The 20,878-nt window shown below is 37.0% G+C and overlaps 1 protein-coding gene across 4 annotated transcripts in view; it reads left to right on the top strand.

Moving 5' to 3' along the window:
* The window catches only part of LOC145579788 (uncharacterized), a 33,771-nt gene extending 13,267 nt beyond the window's left edge, over positions 1-20,504 (top strand). For all 4 annotated transcript variants that reach the window (XM_081637040.1, XM_081637041.1, XM_081637043.1 and 1 more), the window contains 12 exons: positions 1,820-1,895; positions 1,982-2,164; positions 2,677-2,837; positions 3,344-3,437; positions 16,252-16,456; positions 16,616-16,902; positions 16,996-17,117; positions 17,552-17,696; positions 17,780-17,872; positions 18,843-18,916; positions 19,572-19,625; positions 19,944-20,504. In XM_081637040.1, the coding sequence (XP_081493166.1) occupies positions 1,820-1,895; positions 1,982-2,164; positions 2,677-2,837; positions 3,344-3,437; positions 16,252-16,456; positions 16,616-16,902; positions 16,996-17,117; positions 17,552-17,696; positions 17,780-17,872; positions 18,843-18,916; positions 19,572-19,625; positions 19,944-20,244 (1,795 nt within the window). In that variant the 3' untranslated portion in view covers positions 20,245-20,504. The remainder of the gene's footprint in view (positions 1-1,819; positions 1,896-1,981; positions 2,165-2,676; positions 2,838-3,343; positions 3,438-16,251; positions 16,457-16,615; positions 16,903-16,995; positions 17,118-17,551; positions 17,697-17,779; positions 17,873-18,842; positions 18,917-19,571; positions 19,626-19,943) is intronic.
* The last annotated feature ends 374 nt before the right edge of the window (positions 20,505-20,878 follow it).

Raw genomic sequence — 20,878 nt, 5'->3', positions numbered from 1 at the left:
AGTGAAAAAGAGAGGAAGGAGGCGAGAAATTGAAACAGGAGTTGGGAATTAGGGTTTTTAACATTTATATATGCAAAAAGTATAGGCTTATGTACTAATGGGCCGTTATTTCGGTTCGGATTTCGGTTTTTGGAAGCCCAAAACCGAAATCCAATTTTTTTTATTTTTATTAAAACCGAGCCAAACCGAATAGGAAAAAAACCCGAACCAAATTGGTTCGGTTTGGTTTTCGGTTTTTAACCAATTTACTTTCATCCCTACATCATGCCCATGATCTGAATAAAAAAACCACTTATTTCATTTGCGATTCTATTATTTTATGGTTTGTGGTTTGTGGGAGGGGAGAATGTGTGATCTTACGTAGCTACTTACCATATGTTCTTTCTAAACAATACATTAATATTTATCTAACAAATTTGACTAGCAACTTGCCAACTTTATCTAACATGATGTCAAATAACCTTGCCTTACTTAAGACATGGTGATTAAGGATGGAACAAGGCAAGAATGAGATGGTTTGGGGCCTTAAGTAGGATTCTCAAGGTCATTTGGGAACCCCAGGAAGGACTTGGATGCATAATTTTGGCGGGTGAAACAATGATCTACGGACGCCAAAAAATCGGAGCAATTTTGAATGTTTCGGGACCCAGTGAAAAAATTCACGAAACAATATGGGATGCATCCATGGGTCATATAATGTTGTTTAAGCCTATATACAGGCCTTAGTCGGTTATATAAAGGCCTCAGGAGTCGGGGAAGCCCATAGCTAATACAATAGTTGTGTACAAAACAACAGTTTAAGGCAAAGCGGACGGCTTCGACCACTTAAATGGTCTCTCATGGTGTTGTGGGGTTCATGGGTAACACCTCGACCTCTTTCCTTTTCGCTGAATAAGTCCAAAATTGTCTAAAATTGGAGGTTATAATACACGAAAACAGAGTAATTTGGGAGGTTTTGAGACCTGGTGTCAAAAATTCTCGAGATACTAGGGAATACATCCCGAGGTCATATAATGACGTTTGGAACCATATATGATCATTGTACATTGTCATAATTGTCCGTGGTGGCCTTGAGTTAATGAAATTGGCGAAAGATGTAAACAAGTAAATTGACTGTTTTAAGGCATAGTGGATGGTTCTACCCACCCAATTGGGCTCCCACAGTGTATTTGGGTCTATGGGAAGCATCTCGGCTATATTTGTTTTCGGGTAAAAAAAAGTCAAAAATTGTCCAAAATTGAAGGCTATTATCCACGTTTTCGGGTCAATTTTGAAAATTTTTCAAAAAAATGAACTGAATGTGTGGGGTGATTCCTATTGTCAATATAACTTGGTTTGGAACCATAAGACACCTATAAAGATGTCTACTAAGTCCCGAGAATGAGTTTAGTTTCATTCAATTATATTATGTTGCATTATTGCATTATTGTTGGTTTGTAGTAAAAGAGATGGTTCTGAACTTCTGATAATGACAAACTCTGTGCAACACCGTAATAACTGTATATTTAGCATAAATTACCAATCAAGTAATCATGGATGCATAAATGTATATAAAAAAAGCATTCCCTCAAGGTTGATATGTGAAATTGTGGTGTTCTCTTGCTTCTCAATTCTCTTTGTCTTGTCTAGTTTAACACAGTTAGAAATCTATGCTTCCATATCTGCTCCAAGTAATGGAACATATTGCATTACTTAACTAGGGTTATTTTAACTTTTTTGCTGCTGAAGTGTTGGCTTATATGCCTTAGATCTTTATATCTTGTATTTGATATTTTGTATTTGATATTTTAATTCTCATAAGTGGTGTGTTTGTCGTCAGACCAAAGTGGCCTTCTTCTTCCTTTGTTTCATCTGATGGGTTGATCACAGCCATGGCATACCGACTTCCTCATGTGGTATATTCAACACTTCTATTCCAAGCTATGATGATTCTAGAAGCAAACAGTTTACTATTATGAATGGATACCTTTTTTTCTGTTAGGTTATGGGGGACAGATCTGGTAACATACGCTGGTGGGACGTGACAACTGGGCACTCTTCCTCATTCAATACTCATAGAGAAGGAATAAGGAGGATTAAATTTTCACCTGTCGTTGCTGGAGATCGTAGTCGAGGGCGTGTCGCTGTACTATTTTATGATAACACATTTGCTGTATACGACCTTGTAAGTGTAGCTGAGGCAACTCACTGGAAAACAAATATTATCTTCGAGAGTATTGCTCTTTTTGTTTCATTTGAAGGTCTTTCAATGCAACAATGTTTATGGCTAACTTTATTAGAAAATAAGGGATGAGTGGCGAGCAATTTAAGTTCAGCTTCTACTTACTTTGAAGTTCAAACCTACGTCATCTTCTTATATTTGAAAATCAAGATCCAATCATATATTTTTTAAGAATTGTAAATTTTTTCTAATATTTTTATTGGTTATTATTATCAATTCATGTGCGAAGTATACAACAACTCATGTTTTTAAAGTCCCATCGTAAATTTTAGGAATTGTTATGATCTTTTTAACAATTTTTTTTTTTTGGTAGCTCTTGCTGTACTTTGTGATTGCAAGATTATAATTGCTTTTACATGTTACACCAAAGATATGGAATTATTTAAAAAAAAATTATTCATGTGTTTTCTTCTTACTGTGCTGTAACTGAACTATTAGCTTTGTTGAATTTTCAGGACTTGCCAGATCCATTAGCAAATTCCATTGCTCAACCCCAATTTCCGGGAACACTTGTATTGGAACTTGACTGGCTGCATTTGCGAACTCACAACAGTGATCCACTAGGCTTGTGTATTGCTGGAGCTGATAGTAGTTTTCGACTTGTTGAGGTTACCGTGTATGTTTCTTTCTATGTTTAGTTCGATACTTTCCACTTGAGCTCCTTTTAAACTATAAAGTCTATAAGATTTTAAGCTTACTCAAATTACTATTTGTTTATCATAATCCATTTGGTGTTAGGCTCTTTTTGCACCCTTGCATACTTCACTTTGAATCCTGTCATAACTCTACGCTACCTTTTGTTTAAATAAACTTTTGGCAAACTCTTTTTTATATACATATGTTACGTAATTTACAGTTTGCTCATTACTTTTCATAAATAGTTTTTGACATGAACTCTTTGATCATTTGCATTACTTTGGACTCTTCTTTCCTTTACCTTGAGTAGGTCATTTTTTTTAACTGTTGCTCAAGTGAAGAGTTTGTTGACTGATATTGCTGAAACCCTACCAAGCTATAGATTTTGCTGTGTTTATAACATCATCTACATTAATATAATTTTACTTTGATTATTCCCAAAATAATTGATGTTCTCCCCCCTCAATCTTTCTTTTCCTCTTGCAGAAATGACCAAAGATCTGCATATGGATCAATTAGGGAGAAGTTTCGGCCAATGCCTCTGTGTGCTCCCATCTTACTTCCTACACCACATGCCCTGGTAAATTATGATGATGTTTTATTATATTTCATATATTTTTTTTATTCCCAGGTTTTGTTTCTTCTAGTTAAATCAGTAAGCATACTTCTCTTATGGTATCAGAGTTATTTGTTGACGAATCATTGATGTTCATTTCTTTTTTTCATTTAAAATGGTTTAAGATAGGTTTATGCTCTGGTCCCATGGGAGGTGTTTTGTCTTCTTTCAATTTTATATAAGAGGATTATCTGCTGTTTGATGCACAAGCTATGTTACATTGACACGGGTACGGGTATCCGATATTGGTACGTATCCGAGTGTCGGATACGCCATTCTCAAAAATTTAGGACACGGGGACACCGTCTTAACATTGGACTCGGGTACGGATACGGCAATAATTTTTCTAAAGAAAAAAATAAATAGATAATTCGTGCAACAAATTTAAAAATTGATTACATAAACTGATAAACACATAACAAAAGTTCTTCAACTGGATAAAACTGATTACATAAACTCATTAAAACTGATTAAAGCTAAATATCCCAAACAATGCCGACTACGTAATAAAAGACCACAAGCAGAGTCATACAAAAACAATATAGATATCAAAAGATGTTCTTCAACTGTTCAACTAAATGTCTAAATCATTGGCAGCACTATGAAAACTCTAAAAAACACTTCAATTCTTCTCAAATGTCATCAAATGCTATAGCTTCAAATTCTGGTTCATTGAGGGAAAGGTCAGCAACTTCTAACAAGCTATCTCCATCAATATTATCTCCCCCTATTAAAAATGAAAACAACAGAAGTTAAAATAGATAAAATGAGAAATTATTTACAACTTACATGTTTACTTGAAAACAACAAATAAGAATTATGAGCTACTTACCAATATCCCAATATTTAGTTGGTCCCTCTGTATAATCCTTTTGCTTTCTAGAGAGCAAGCGTAAGTTGATGTGAATATAGACAAGAAGTTCCAGTCGTTGAGTATTAAGCTTGTTTCTTTTAATAGTTTGGATGCCACCATATGTGCTCCAATTCCTCTCACAACAAGAAGAAGAAGCGGGTTGCGAGAGTAGCTTGAACGCAAGGCTTTGCAACATTGGAGCTCCCGAGCCATAGTTGGACCACCATGACATAGGATCTTCATATGCCATTGCTGCAATGACATGGGGCTCATTAAAGAACCCTAAACCCCCTGAGAAAGTTCCATATTCAAGAAATACTTTTCGAGCATCATCGGCATTTGGGAAAAGCCTTTGTAAACACTTGTTTCTATTTAATGAAACCTCTTCATCTTCATTAGGAGGTACTCTTGGAATGCTGCCATCTCCTCGTATCCATTCTTGAGTGTAGTATCTAGGAACTAAAGAATGTGCCAAGCAATGTAGAGGGGTATTGCTTTTGTTCCACCTACTCTCAATGACATTTTGAATAGCATCATAAAATGGAGACTGCCCTGTGAGAAAATCAGCACCTTCATGATTGAAAATAACTTTTTTCACTTGTTCGATCATCGTATCCCACATGTCATACACCAAGTGTAAGACACAAGAATCTGTATCAGCAGCCCTTAAGAAGTTCATCATGGGCAGTGTAAACTCAAGAAAATAGTCAAGTTTATCCCACCATCCATCACTCACCAACAGATCTTTAACCTCCCTCGCCTTAAGTTCAACAGGATTCCTCCCATTGACCTTGAATTTCTTCCAATCAGGATCCATTACAGTTTTTTCAAGAGCATCCTTTAGTAATCTTAACCTAGTTGCCATCACAATCTTAGACCCAAACCTAGTTTCAGCAACCTTTAAGAGTCTTAAATCAGAATAACGTTCAAAAATTGTTCTTGACAAACCATGATTCAGAACAAAATAATTAATTTCATCAACTTGCTTCACTAACTCTAAAATCCATTGACACTCTTTGTAATGGTCAGCTTTCTCACTAGGCTCACACATAGATCGCAAAACCAAATTTAAGCAATGAACAACACAGGGTGTCCAAAAAATTTGAGGATATTTTTGTTCAATCAAACCACCAGCAGCCTTATAATTAGCAGCATTATCAGTTACAATTTGAACAATATTAGATGAGCCTACATCTTCAATGATTTCAGAGAACAAACCTGCCAGATACTCAGCATCTTTTGTAAGGATTTCGCTTGCATCAAAAGCTTTCAGAAACATAGGGCCAGAAGCTGAGGCAGCCATTATGTTTATCAAAGGCTTCGATTTGAGATCTTGCCAACCATCTGAGCAAATTGAAGCTCCTTTCTTCACCCAACTGTCTCTAATAGGTTGGAGTAATTTCTCAACATGAGCTTTCAATTGAAGTAGCAACGTTGTTCGAAGTCTATCATAAGTAGGAGGAGTATACCCATACAAGCTTCCATTGGCTAGCCTTTGACAAAATTTTCTGAAGTAAGGATTTCTAGCAAAGTTGAAAGAGAGCATGCCTGTATAAAACATCATCGCACATTCTTTATCGGCTTCTTCCCTTTCTAACACATTGAAGGCTATCTCGATTTGACCTTTTCTTTTTTTTTGTATGAGCTAAATCGGAACCGTCAGGGAGAGAGATGTAATCCTGCTTCTGTTTGACGCTTAAATTATGAGCCCTTTTCTTTTGTTCAGCTTCATCATTTTCCCTCTTAATCTCGCGATACACGTTGTCTGCTATTGTGCAAGGTGCAACACCTTGTTTGGCAAGTTTAAGCAAATGAGCTTTCACTTTAGAATAAGAACCACTGACTTCTTTGTTGCAATACTTGCATCTCCACGTCTTGTTACCACCTCCACCAGCAGATACACGCAAAACCTCGACATGAGTCCATAATGGTGTTTCGTCAAACCCTACATTCTTGGTTGGCCGAGGCATGGATGCTGGATACAAGTACAAAATTATAAGACAATAACAAATCAATTAAATTATTCAAGTAAATAACAAAGTATAAAAATTTGTAGATTATCTTAAGAAAAAGATTATCATAAGAAAAAGATTATCATAGAAAATAATGCATGCGATATAATTGAAGATTATCATAAGAAAAAGAAAATAGTTAAGAGGGAATTTGATTTGATTTACTAACATACCTTGTGATATTTGGAGATCTGATAAATTTTCTTGTAAATACTAAATTTTGTGGAGTGTTTTACTAACATCCTCTTTTTATATGGGTTTTTGAAAACCATTCTATATGGAGAAGCGGAAGAGTTTACCAGTAGAGTGGTAGACAGTAGTTAATGAGGGAAGAGGAAGGGTCATGGAGAATAGCTAGAGTAGTCACGGAGGAAGAAGGATTGGAAAGAATATTTTTATATTACTTTATATCCATATAAAACTCCGCCAGTGGGTTTCCCGCTGCCAGTCCCAAGCCTGGATAAAGGAGGAGGGTTACGGTAGGCCAGTGACAGCCAGTATAAAACTTCGTCACATCCCATGACATGAGCCAAACAGATATTTTCGTGGGGGCGTTCCCTACTCAGCGACGCGCTGCACTTCCTAGACCCGGGTGTAGTGATAAGTATGCAAGGGTTGCTAGGTCGTCGCCCAGAAGCGACGCGCCACATTGCCCGAGTGTGGTGTCAAATGAGCAAGGGCGTGCCATTGGGGCGTTCCCTACTGAGCGACGCGCTGCACTTCCCAGACCCGGGTGCAGTGATAAGTATGTAAGGGTTGCTAGGTCGTCGCCCAGAAGCGACGCGCCATATTGCCCAATTGTGGTGTCAAATAATCAAGGGCTTGGAGTTGGGATCAGGAGGGAGCGTGGGAGAAAAGAATTTAGTTTGCGGATTGGTTCTTGGAATGTGGGGTCTCTTACGGGAAAATCAGCAGAATTGGTAGAAGTAATGAAAAGACGACGCGTGAACATCATGTGCCTCCAAGAGACAAGATGGACAGGAGAAGGAGCTCGAGGCTTGGTTTTGGGGTATAAGGTATGGTATGTTGGGCAAGAAACGAGCCACAGAACAAGGAATGGTGGAGCTAGGAACGGAGTTGGTGTGGTTCTCGATGAGAGGTTGGCAAAAGAGGTGATCGAGGTCTATCGGAAGAACGATAGGTTGATAAGGCTGAAGTTGCTATGTGGCAAGGAGATTGTGAATGTTATCAGTGCTTATGCTCCCCAAGTGGGTTTAGATGCAGAAGAGAAACGACAATTTTGGGAGGACCTAGACGAGGTGGTGCAGGGTGTCCACCACTCAGAGAAGTTATATATTGGAGGGGATCTAAATGGGCACGTTGGGGCGAGCCGAGATGGCTATGAGAGTGTCCATGGAGGCTTTGGGTATGGGCAGAGGGACGCCGGTGGTGAAGCTATTATGGATTTTGCCCAATCATATGATTTAATTTTGGCTAATACTTGGTTTAAGAAGAGGGATTCACACTTGATAACTTTTCGGAATGGAGCAAATGCAACTCAAATAGACTTCCTGCTCACAAGGAGCATAGATAGACAAAGTTGCATAAACTGTAAGGTTATCCCAGGGGAGAGTGTGGTCACCCAACACCGGCTATTGGTAATGACTATTCGTCTGAAAGAGAAGGCGAAGAAAAAAGTTAGACAAGAAGAACCAAGGATAAGATGGTGGACCCTAAGGGATGCAAAAGCTAAGGTTTTTACAGAAAAGGTAATTGAAGAAGCGGATTGGGATGGAGAGGTGGATCCGGACATGACTTGGTTACGAATGAAGAACTGTTTCCTAAGAGTGGCCAAAGAGGTCTTAGGGGAAGTAAGGGGAAGAACTTCGGTACAGAGAGATACTTCGTGGTGGAATGAAGAGGTGAAAGCAGTAATTAAGCAAAAAAGGGAATGCTATCAAGCCTTAGGAAAATGTAGGAGTGATGAAACCTTTGCAGCGTATAAGGAGGCTAAGAGTAAGGCAAAGGTAGCTGTTCGCCAAGCAAAAGAAAAGGCATATCAGGAGGTTTATGAAAAGCTTGATTCCAAGGAGGGAGAAAGGATCATTTATAAGATGGCAAAGAGAAGACAAGAGGCAAGGAAGGATATTGGCATGGTGAAGTGTGTCAAAGATAAGAACCAAATGGTCCTAGTGCAAGAGGAGGGCATCAAGGACAGGTGGAAGGGGTACTTCGATGAATTATTTAATGGAAGTAATGGAGTTGTGATAGGAGATACCTCTATGAGTGATGAAGAAATCAACATGGAGTATGTGCGAAGGATTAGGAGAGTAGAGGTGGAGATTGCACTGAGGAAGATGAAACCTAAGAAGGCGGTTGGCCCTGATGGGGTACCGATAGAGGTGTGGAGGTGTTTGGGTAAGATTGGTATTGATTGGTTAACAAACCTTTTCAACAAGATATGGACGGCTACAAGGATCCCACAAGATTGGAGGAAGAGCACCTTGGTCCCGGTTTATAAAAACAAAGGAGACGCTCAAGATTGTTCTAACTATCGAGGAATTAAGCTTATGAGCCATACTATGAAGTTGTGGGAAAGGGTGATTGAACAAAGGTTGAGGGCATGCACAAGCATTTCAGATAACCAATTTGGTTTTATGCCTGGGAGATCTACTATGGAGGCAATCCATTTGATAAGACAGATGATGGAGTTTTATAGGGTAAAGAAGAAAGATCTTCATATGGTCTTTATTGATTTAGAGAAGGCATATGACAAGGTGCCAAGAGAGATACTTTGGTGGGCAATGTTGAAGAAAGGTATCCCACGAAGGTATGTAGACCTAGTTAAGGATATGTATCGGGATGTGTCAACAAATGTGAGGACATGCGGAGGGTTGACAAAAGATTTCCCTATTACAATCGGATTGCATCAAGAGTCTGCATTAAGCCCTTTTCTTTTTGCAACGGTTCTAGATGAATTAACTAGACCAATTCAAGATGAGGTTCCATGGTGTATGCTGTTCGCAGATGATATCGTTTTGGTGGATGAGACTAAGGATGGGGTTAATGTCAAGTTGGAGCAATGGAGGCAAAGGTTGGAATCTAGAGGGTTTAAGCTAAGTCGGAGTAAGACTGAATATTTGGTATGTCGTTTTGGCACTCAGAGGGGGACAAGCAATGAAGTGGTGAGTTTGGATGGAAAGGATTTGACCATGAGTGAATGTTTTAAGTACCTAGGGTCGATCATCCAGAAGAATGGTGACATTGATCAAGACGTGACCCACAGGATTAAGTCAGGGTGGCTTAAATGGAGAGCGGCCACGGGAGTGTTATGCGACCGCAGCATTCCCTTAAAGTTGAAGGGAAAATTCTACAGGACTGCCATAAGACCAGTGTTGCTCTATGGTACAGAATGTTGGGCTTCTAAGAAAGAGCATATTAAAAAGATGGAGGTTACGGAAATGCGCATGTTAAGGTGGATGTGTGGAAACACTTTAAGAGATAGAATCAGAAATGAGGTTATTCGCAAGAAAGTAGGTGTGGCGGGCATTGTAGATAAATTAAGGGAAAATCGTCTGCGTTGGTTTGGACATGTAAGACGGAGACCCGAGGGTGCACCGGTGCGAAGAGTGGAAGAGTGGGACCATGGAGGGATTAAACGAGGAAGAGGGAGACCAAAGATGACTTGGTTGGAAGGAGTGAGGAAGGATATGAAGTGCATGGATTTACGTGAGGATGAAGTTTTGGATCGTAAGGGATGGAGGAGAAAGATTTATGTTGATGACTACACGGAATAATCAAATTTGGTTCATGTTAGCCGACCCCACTTTTGGGATTAAGGCTTTGATTGATTGATTGATTGACTTTATATCCATATCAATAGTAGTATCGGTATAAGTAACACGGATACTTCATTGAGATAGCGAATAATCATACAGTAATTCAATAATTTAGTTCGTTAAATTGATTCAATACATAATTATATATTGATCAATCGTTAATACATTGATTCAATAATCTCGTTCTTATATTAGGTTAACCAATAGCATTCTAATGTTGTTTCAATACATAATTATTAGATATTGATCAATCGATAAATCGATAATACAATGATTCGATAATCTCGTTCTATTGGATTCTTATTATTAGGTTAACCAATAGCTTTCTAATGTTGTTTCAATACATAATTAGATATTGATCAATCGATAAATTGATAATACATTGATTTGATAATCTCGTTCTATTGGATTCTTATTAGGTTAACCAATAGCTTTCTAATGTTGTTTCAATACATAATAAGATATTGATCAATCGATAAATCGATAATACATTGATTCGGTAATCTGATTCTATTATTAGGTTAGCCAATAGCTTATTATAAACGATTCCTTTGTTGTTTATTGTTGTTCTTGTAATGTTGTATACATAATTAGATATTGATCAATTGATAATTCGATAATATATTGATTCGGTAATATCGTTCTATTGGATTCTTATTAGGTTAGCCAATAGCTTACTAATGTTGTTTCAATACATAATTAGATATTGATCAATCGGTAAATTGATAATACATTGATTCGGTAATCTCGTTCTATTGGATTCTTATTAGGTTAGCTAATAGCTTATTATAAACGATTCCTTTGTTGTTTAGTTTTATTTAAAACTACTACGTAAGTATAATGATGTTGATTCGATAAATTGATTCGATCATTGGTAAATATTATGATGTTGATACCGATTAGCTAGTTATAATTATTTTTATTTCACCAATGAATTATAATCTCATTTTCTAGTAAAAAATAAAAATTAGGATGTGCGTGATTTCCCAACCATTGAACTAATCAATCAAGCTTTTAAGCTTTTATATTAAAAATATATAAAAAATTTTGCGGCTACGCCGCAAATAAAAATTAATTTATTTCTTTATACACAATATTTATTTTGAAAAATGTTTCTTTTTAAAAATGTAGCAAATATCATTTATTATAATTCATTTGTTTTTCAAATATAGACAAACTCCATCTAATTACTAAAGCGTATCGGTTTTCTTCTTTGAAAAAATATTACGGAGTATTAGACTTCATTTGTGTAAAAATTAAATAAAAGTTATATATATACTCCATTTATTTAATAAAGTGTATCATATTATTTGTATTTAATATACTTCAGTAATTTAGTTGTAAGATTTTTCCAATACTTTTGTCCATAATATATCAAAAATAGTACTGTATATACAAACACTCAAAAGAAAAACACTCGAAACCTTGCTTGGGAAGCCAAAGTAGTGCCAACAAACTAGTAATAATCTAATACTAGTAATTTGTACCACTTTTCTTGGGAAGCAACAACTGCCCACACAGTTTTTTTTAAAAGTTTTAAAATTAAATTCAATAAATAAATAAATAAATATACTAAACGTCTAAAGTAAAATTGTAAAAGTATTCGTACAAATTAACAGCTGTAAAAGTAAATATAATATAATCACAATAGCAAAATTTTGCTTGAGAGTCAGTTCATCTTCAACGGTTCATCTTCTTCAACTGTAAAAATTTTACAGTCACAATACTCACAAAACCTCCTTCAACATCACTTTCTTCCTATCCTCATCTAATTCTTCAAACTTTCAAAGCTTCAAGTATTTCAATGGCCGTCGTAAACTCGTAACCGTGTTCATCTTCGAAATTGTTTGAGAACCGTCTTCATCTTCTTCAAAGCTTCAACTCCTTCAATGGCCGCCGTACCCGAGAGAAAAATGGAGTATCCGGAACGGATTTCATACCCGGATCGGTGTCGCGTCGTATCGACCCGGGTATGCCGGCCAAAATGCCGTGTCCAGGTAACATAGTGCACAAGCATGGACCCGCCAACCAAAAAAACCGATTACCACTCACACGTGTTCCATACCACTATGTCAAGAATCCCGAGCATACAACCCACAACCACAATCCCTCAACTAGCACCGTTAGACGTGAAAAAACCAGTTCCAATCGTTAACTCAGTCTAGACTCGTAATAATGATGATTTCATGCAACAGTGTCAAGAATTGGACTGCTCACACATACTGCTTGTTCTCGCCCGTATCCGACTATAATCCGCATCAAGCCGTCCTGAAACACTACTTCCTCATCGGCCACGGATACCCTATGTAGACGATTAAATAAGACAACACACGGTGTTCCATTAGTTCACCAAGGTTTCTCGACCCCAAATCAGCCGAAATCCCAAACTCACACAGGTTCTCCATCAACGAATATTTGTCGCGTTGTACCACTGCTTCGTAGAGTGAATCCCCGAACTACGAGTCTTGCAACAACAAAAGACATTACAAGAAATATAGTTGAAAACACCCTAAACTAACATAAAGTACAACGTGAACGGTTGGACGATTAATTGAAGGCTAGACGAACGATATCGACTTCATAGATTCGAGGTCGCGTCCGCGTCTTTCCATCTTATGGCCAGGTCTACATTCTTGGCCTCGAAGCTATGACATCGTCAAATTTTCCGCCTTGCCTCCGGTGAGATTTTTGTGTGCATTCTTCTGGCAATGCACACTACGTACCAGAGGCCTCAAGGTTAAATAACTATATTATAGCTATTCAACATTGAGTTGCCCACCTTCCCCTATAGAGCTTTATATTGTACCCCTGTAAAAATCTAGTGAACACGTGACTGGGAGTAACACAATAATGGGTCAAAACTTGTGAATATGTGATAATAACACCCTTTATTTTATTTTATTTATTTATTTTTTTTTTTTGTGGAATCCAAAGAATGGGTATTAATTTACATTTTCTCACTTTTATTTTTTGTGGGCCCCAAAAAGGGGAAATACTAGAAAAAAGCGGTAATTGGAAAAATAGGAAAATTTGCTGAAATAGCCTTGAAGATGGGGAAAAGGTTGGGAATATTAAGGGATGGGTTTTTTGATACTTTTTGCATCCAATATTACCCTTATTGTGCTTTTTTCGAGGTTCAGGGACCGAGAATGTGGTGATTGACCCCAAGAAAGGGTGATGTGATGTGATGGAGGGACAATTTGTGTTAGGGGTGAACAAAAAATCAGGGTAACCCTGAATCGAAACTGTAACCTATACAAGAAGTTCTGGTTTTGGGTAACAAAATGGAGAACATGTTGCAATAGGTTCCGATCAGGTTTTTAATAGAACCTATAGGGTACCCCATAACCTTATAAAAGTATCACTTAATTTCAAAATATTCATCAATTCTAACTTATTTTTTTAAATAATAAATATCAAAATTACAATTATAAATGTGTATTAAATTTGTTAGACAACTACTATTAGTTTGGTTTTTTGCGGGTTATAAACATTGTAAAAGTTAGTAAGTATATTACAAGATAGGGTACCCTGAATCACAAGAGGAACCACCTATAGAATCCGATTCACTTCCCAATTTCCGAGATCCTGTTCACATGTTCTGGTTCTAGTTTCCATTTTGAGGAACCTGTTGCAATAGGTTCTAGTTCCGATTCCAGGAATTTTAATAGGGTTTCCTGTTATGCTCACCCCTAGTTTGTGTTGCTGGTGATGATGGAATGAGGTAATTGATTGTTTTCGTGAGATAAGATATGATACTTACATTACGAAGATGATGAATAGTTTATTCAAATCTATCAATCAACCCATCACATTATGTCAATTAACACATATGTGAATAGTAATATGATTATCCATAGTTACTAATTACTATTGTCGAATCAATCATCACATATTCACATCACATCATATCATGAATTTTTCCATTTTTATTGTCAAATCACATCACTATTATGGTTATATGACATCAATTTACCTATATGACATCACTTATATAACATAATTATACTTTTATGACATCACATCATTATAAATATAATTACATAATATGACATCATTATATAGTGAAGTCACATCACTTTAATATATTTTTATGACATCATTATAGTCAAGTAACATCACTTCAATATATTCATATAACATCATTATAGTCAAGTCACATAACATTATTACACTTATATGACATCATCATATTTCAAAATAGAGTCAAAACTCATTCTTGGTACTTTATAGACATCTTTATCGGTGTCTTATGGTTTCAAATTACCTTATATGACCCCGAGAGTCACCCTACACATTCAGTTCATTTTTTGAAAAAATATCAAAATTTGACCCAAAATCATGTATAATATATAGCCTTCAATTTTGGACAATTTTCCACTTTTTTTGACCCACAACTAAAAATTGCCGAGATGCTTATCATGGATCCTAATACACCCCGGGAGTCCATTTGGATGGGTACAACTATCCAATACGCCTTTAAACGGTCAATTTACCCGTTTACAACTTACATCGATTTCATAAACTCAAGCCTACCACGAACATTTATGACAACATATAAGGTCATATATGGTTCCAAACGGCATTATATGACCCCGAGATGTATCCCTTAGTATTTCAATAACTTTTTGACACCGCGTCCCGAAACCTCCAAAATCTCAAAAAGCGTGGATTTATAGCCTTCAATTTTGGACAATTTTCCGTTATTTTTGACCAGGAACTAAAAATTGCGTAGATGTTTACCATAGTCCCTAATAACCTCCAGGAGTCTAATAGGGTCTAATAGGGTGCGTGCAACCATCCAATTTGCCTTTAAATGGTCAATTTACCCGTTTACAACTTACACCGATTTCATAAACTAAGTCTACCACGAACATATATGACAACATATAATGATTATATATGGTTCCAAATGGCATTATATGACCCTAGGATGTATCCCCTATTATCTCAAGACTTTCGACAGCGGGTCCCGAAACCTCTAAAATTCTCCAAAAAGCGTGGATTATAGCCTTTAATTTTGGAAATTTTTAACTGTTTTTCGCCCGGAAATAAAAATTGCTGAGATGTTTACCATGGTCTCTAATACCCTTCGGGAGCCCAATTGGGTGGGTGGAGCCATCCAATTTGCCTTTAAGCATCCAATTTACCCGTTTTCGTACGCGCCTCTTGTATTGGCTATAAGCTTTCACGGGGCCTTTACGTAGCCGAATAATGGTCATATATGGGTCGAAACAATATTATATGACCCTGCGATGCATCCCGTAGTGTTCCGTGAATTTCCGACACCAGGTCCCGACACCTTCTAAATTGCTCCGATTTCGTGTATTATAGCCTTCATATTTGGCTTCCGTATATCATTTTTTGGCTTCCGTATATCATTTTTTCACCCGGCGAGATTATGCATCCAACTACTTCCATGGGTTCCCAAAGGGCCTTGGGAGTCATAAATAGTGCCTGGAACCATCTCATTCATTCTTAATCATCATGTATTAAGGGCCTTGGAAGTCATAAATAGTGCCCGGAACCAAGTATGCCTTGTCCTTGGGTGCACATATATTGTGCACATGCCACATGCCATGCCCCCTTGCAACACTTAGGCTTTGTGACTTGTCTTAATCCCGTACTTAGCATTTTTTAGCATATAAGATGCATCACTAACCTCGTTTTCCAAAATATACTACCTCCTTTAAATATTAGTTGTAACTTTGGAATATTTTATATCTCACTAATAATATCCCAAAGTTGCAACTAATATTTAGGGAATAAGGTGAGGGGAGGGACGAATCGAAGCGACATAGGGCTGAATTTAAGTGGATCGTGGCAGCAAGGCCACTTTGCTACTTATGTCTAATGTGATAGTAGCAAAGTTTCTCCTGTTTTATGAAAAGCTCTCTACAAATACAGTGAGTGCACTACACTACATATGAACTATACAATGTGTAGCTAGAGTCTGGAAATTATTTTGTCTTTCATATTAGTTTGAGTGTTTGACTGCTCAATCTAGTAGTGCCAAGCTTTTTCCAATAGAGTGACCGTTAACCTAGATTGACATTTATTGTAGTACATTAATCACAAAGATGGAAGTGCATCCGAACAATTTTATGTACTCATTTTATTTATTCTCTCTTCAGGCATTGCGAATGATTTTGCAACTGGGTGTGAAACCTTCTTGGTTTAACACAAGCAGTATAATGATTGATAAAAGGCCTCACCATATCCCGGGAACTCCAAAATCAGCAGGTGATCTCCGCAGTTACATTATTGACACTCCACCTGTTGGTGATGTTGCGATCCCAGAAATGCTTCTCAAAGTGTTGGAACCCTATCGTCAAGAAGGTGCTTCTATATATATTCAGTTGCTACTATACAGTTTTTAGTTTTAAGCAGGCTTGTCAACAATCATGCGTGAATGTAGTTTGTTCACGACTTCTTCTTTCTTTTTTTTTTTTTTTTTTTTTGATGAGATTGTTCATGACTTCATTTTTCTTATTATAGGGTGCATTCTTGACGACGAGAGGGCAAGACTATATGCGAAGATAATGTATAAAGGTTCTGCTGTGAGGCTTGCCTTTGCTGCAATGATTTTTGGTGAATCATCTGAGGCACTTTTTTGGCTACAGCTTCCTCGTGCACTTAACCATCTTATAAATAAGTCACCGATTAAGCTGCCTCAGAGAAAGTCTATGCCAGATCCATCTCCACAGGTTGATGAAGCAGCTCTTCTGACTGAAATAAAATCGGGTGGTAATTCATTGCCTGGGTCAGAGAGAAGAGAATCACTGGTAAATCATATGTATATTGCTCAGTACCACTATTATAGGAGGTTGTTTTATTTAAAAAGTTTATGTTTGTAATCTGGATTCATTTTGCTGTAGAGTCAAGGCCAGCTTAGATTAATGGCCTTTGAGCAAGAAGAATTGTGGGAGACTGCTAACGAACGAATACTTTGGCATGAGAAACTGAATGGAGAAGATGCTATCCAAAACCGTGTACATGAGTAAGTCTTTGCTGTTTCTAATTTTGCTAGATTTATTATCATTTACAAATCAAAAATATTAAATAAGGTAGCTCTCGGTTGTTCAAAACACCATAACTGTTAGCTAGTCCAGATTTAATGGGCAGATCTAATGTTTTGGGCACTGTGGAAGCCTTTGTGATAGCTTTGTATTATTCTCTCAAAAGAAGAGACACTTGAAAGAAAAGTACTCAGGCTCCTAGCTTACAACTATGTTTTCAGAAATTTCATAATTTCAAATGTCACTGTCTACCCCAGCTATCTCTTTCTCTCTGCTCCCACTCTTTTTTCATATATAGTCCTGTTCAAAGTTCCACGTTCTTGGCTACCAATTCTACCTTGTTGATACATTTGACTTGCTTTAAGCCAATGTAATTCATACATATATTCTAATGACTCTTTGGTATTATGGACAGTCTTGTCTCAGTTGGAAATTTAGAAGCTGCAGTTAGTTTATTACTATCCACTTCCCCTGAAAGCCATTACTTTTATGCAAACGCGCTGCGTGCAGTTGCCCTTGCTTCTGCTGTGTCAAAGTCTCTTCTTGAACTTGCTGTTAAGGTATAGCAACAGACTCGCATTGAATTAAACTGTATGTTTCCTATGGGTCTATGTGTACTCTAATCACTGTCACCTTTATCTAGGTTGTTGCAGCTAATATGGTAAGGACAGATAAATCATTGTCTGGCACTCATCTTCTTTGTGCTGTTGGAAGGCATCAAGAAGCTTGTTCTCAGGTCAATTTTCTCCCTTCTTAGGGTAGCCATAGAAGGATAAAAAGGAATTAAAAATGTGTATGGCTGTGGCTTGTGCACATAATGTCTGCTTTCTCATATATGCAATGCTGTCCCTTTTTCCTCGTCTATAAACCCAAATTAATTTGAACCAAACTTAGTCAAGAAAAGTGGGATGGGGGAAGTAGGAGGACCACTTATTGCTGTGCATAGGATGTGTGCTTCCTCATATTCGTCCCCCTAGGCTTCGATATGACTCTCAGGTTGTCTGACTGTTCTATGCTGCGTGGCTTCGGCACATGAGACCATGATGATATTGCTGTGCTTTGAGCATTTAAAAATATAATTACCACTGTTATTTTGCAGTGCTTCAGAAATACATTAAATAGACTTCCGTTGCTGCATTTCCAGTAGGACTTGTGCAAAAACAATTTTACCTCTAATCTATTAAGTGCATTAAATCAAGAGGAAACAAGTGCTGCTCGAGTGTAGCTTATTGCAATACTGTTTGTGCTCTGTGGCTGTTGATTAGTTTTGGTTCAGACAAATATAATGGGTTGCTCTTAAAATTTGTGTGATGATCTACTAAATATCTAAGCCAAATTGGAAGATTATGTTATGACTCATGTGGGATTTTGGTGCTTTGCCGGGAAATTCTCAGTTTTTACATCATTTTTTCAGCTTATAATCTCTCTGTATTGTCTAAATGAAGAAATGTCAAGAAATGCCTCAAACTCAATCACTCAATCAAAGCCTTAATCCCATAAGAAATACCTCAAACTCAAGATTTAAAGTTTTTTTCCATTTTGTGATCATTTTGAATTGAGAATGTTTTTTGTACCTGTTGGAGTGTAAGACCAGTTTTGATATTATTTTGGGAACCCTCTCTAGCTACACTGTAAGGCGCAATGTGGTATAGAATTACTGATTTAAGTATTTGTTACACTGAAGTTTATCTTATCCTTCAATGCAGCTACAAGATGCTGGATGCTGGACTGATGCTGCAACTTTGGCTGCAACACATTTAAAGGGTTCAGATTACTCAAGGTCTGTCTCTTCTCATATCACATGATTATTCTATGATGCTCAGACTCGGGTTCAAGTGTCGGATTCAAATATGGATCTAAGTTTGATTTGAATGTTTCTAATCCTGAAGATTTGGGGACACAGTTGTTCAAAGATTTGATTGGGGCGTGAGTGCGTGACACACAATTAGAACACTTATACATGTATATAGGAGTAGAAAAGTATCTATATTATTTTTCCTGTGTCTGGCCAATATTGAAATGTTTATAACCATACTTGAGCTGAAATGATGAGTCATAACATCACAGATTTATAATACCATCATACCATGACAAGTAAATGCCTGAAACTATAATCTGTATAACCAGTGTTGGTTTGACTAGATTACCCTGCTCTCCCCCCCCCCCCCCCCCCCCCCTCTCCCCTCTTGCTCCAGTGGAGATATAGTATCTTATTATCTATTTTATGGACATATTGTAGATTGAGTTCAATTTTTTTTTTTCTTCTGAAAAGTAGCTCTCACGACTCATTTATCACCTAGCATTTGCAGTAGATATAAAAATTGGCAGTTCACTGACCCACTGTCTTCTTTATTTTAGTTTATGCCTAAGAAAGTTTTCCAAATCTTACTACATACAAATGCTCACTTGCTTGTTTCTTTTCTATGATACACTAGGGTATTGCAAAGATGGGCTGACCATGTGCTTCACACAGAGCACAATCTCTGGAGGTATGGCAATGGGTTTCAACTTATTGTATATTATCTGGAAAATGTCATCACTTTTCTTAAAGTAGTTATGGCTTATAATGGAATATTTTACTTTGTCTTGTTGGATTTTGTGATGGGGAGGAACCCAAAAAAAAAAAAAAAAAAAGTAACGATTATGTAAAGTGGGAATTTATTGTTAAAATCTTTTTCTTTTCTTAATCATGACGACCAGAGGTTGGGACCTTGTGACAACCAACTCCAAATGCAGGAAACATCTAATCTTCTCATAATGTCCTGCCTACAACTACAAGAGCTAATATGCAGCTATGTTCATTTCAGGGCTCTGATTTTGTATGTTGCTGCTGGTGCATTTCGAGAAGCTTTAACTGCTCTTCGTGAAGCCCAACAACCAGACACAGCAGCCATGTTCGTTGTTACTTGTCGTGAAATTCATACTGATATTATTGCTAATATGGAGGACACAGAACAAGGGACTGAATCATCCAGTAAAGACCAGCTTCCAATCTTGCCTGAGCTTAGTTTGGAAAATGAAGAAGTCATTGCCGCGTATGAGCTATATGGGCAGTATCAAAGAAAACTGGTCCATTTGTGCATGGATTCACAGCCTTTCTCGGACTGAACACTAAGAAGTTGGGCAACACTTAATTCTAAAAGTTTAGTGGCCTAAGCTGAACTCTAGATTAATTTAAGTAACAGTTTCTGTATTTATTTATTTTATTTTATATATAGCAAAAAAATTAATACTCTCCACTAGAGTATTTTCCCAAAATTTTGTTGATACAAGTCTGTGGACTTAAATTAACGATATTGGATCAAAAAGTCAAATTACTGACTTGATAACATTTTAAATTTAATTGATAATATTTTAAACTTGGGTGAAAAAAATATTAAGTTAGCCCAAATTTTTAAATTTCACTTAATTTGAATGACGAGAAACTTCTATGATTTTAATGTGCATTTTGCCTTAATTACTAACAATTAAGTTCAGGTCAAAGGCAAAATGCACATTAAGGGGGCGTTTGGTTCGGATAATGGAAACGGAATGGAAACGAAACAAATAAGTGGGGGAAAATCAGAAAAAGAATCATTGAACTACTACCTTTTCTTTTATTTGGTTTGACCATGGAAAGGAATAAGTTAAAGTTTACTTCTTTTGTTTGTGTTTGAGGAGGGTAAGGGTATTATTATCCTAAGTTTTTGAGAGGTAACAAATGAGAGGTAATCCTATTACCCTTAGCCTTCTGCTTTTTTTC

The sequence above is a fragment of the Chenopodium album genome, chromosome 14, assembly GCF_948465745.1.
Source record: "Chenopodium album chromosome 14, dcCheAlbu1.1, whole genome shotgun sequence".
Lineage (NCBI taxonomy): Eukaryota > Viridiplantae > Streptophyta > Magnoliopsida > Caryophyllales > Amaranthaceae > Chenopodium > Chenopodium album.
This window is presented reverse-complemented; position numbering and strand designations above follow the sequence as displayed.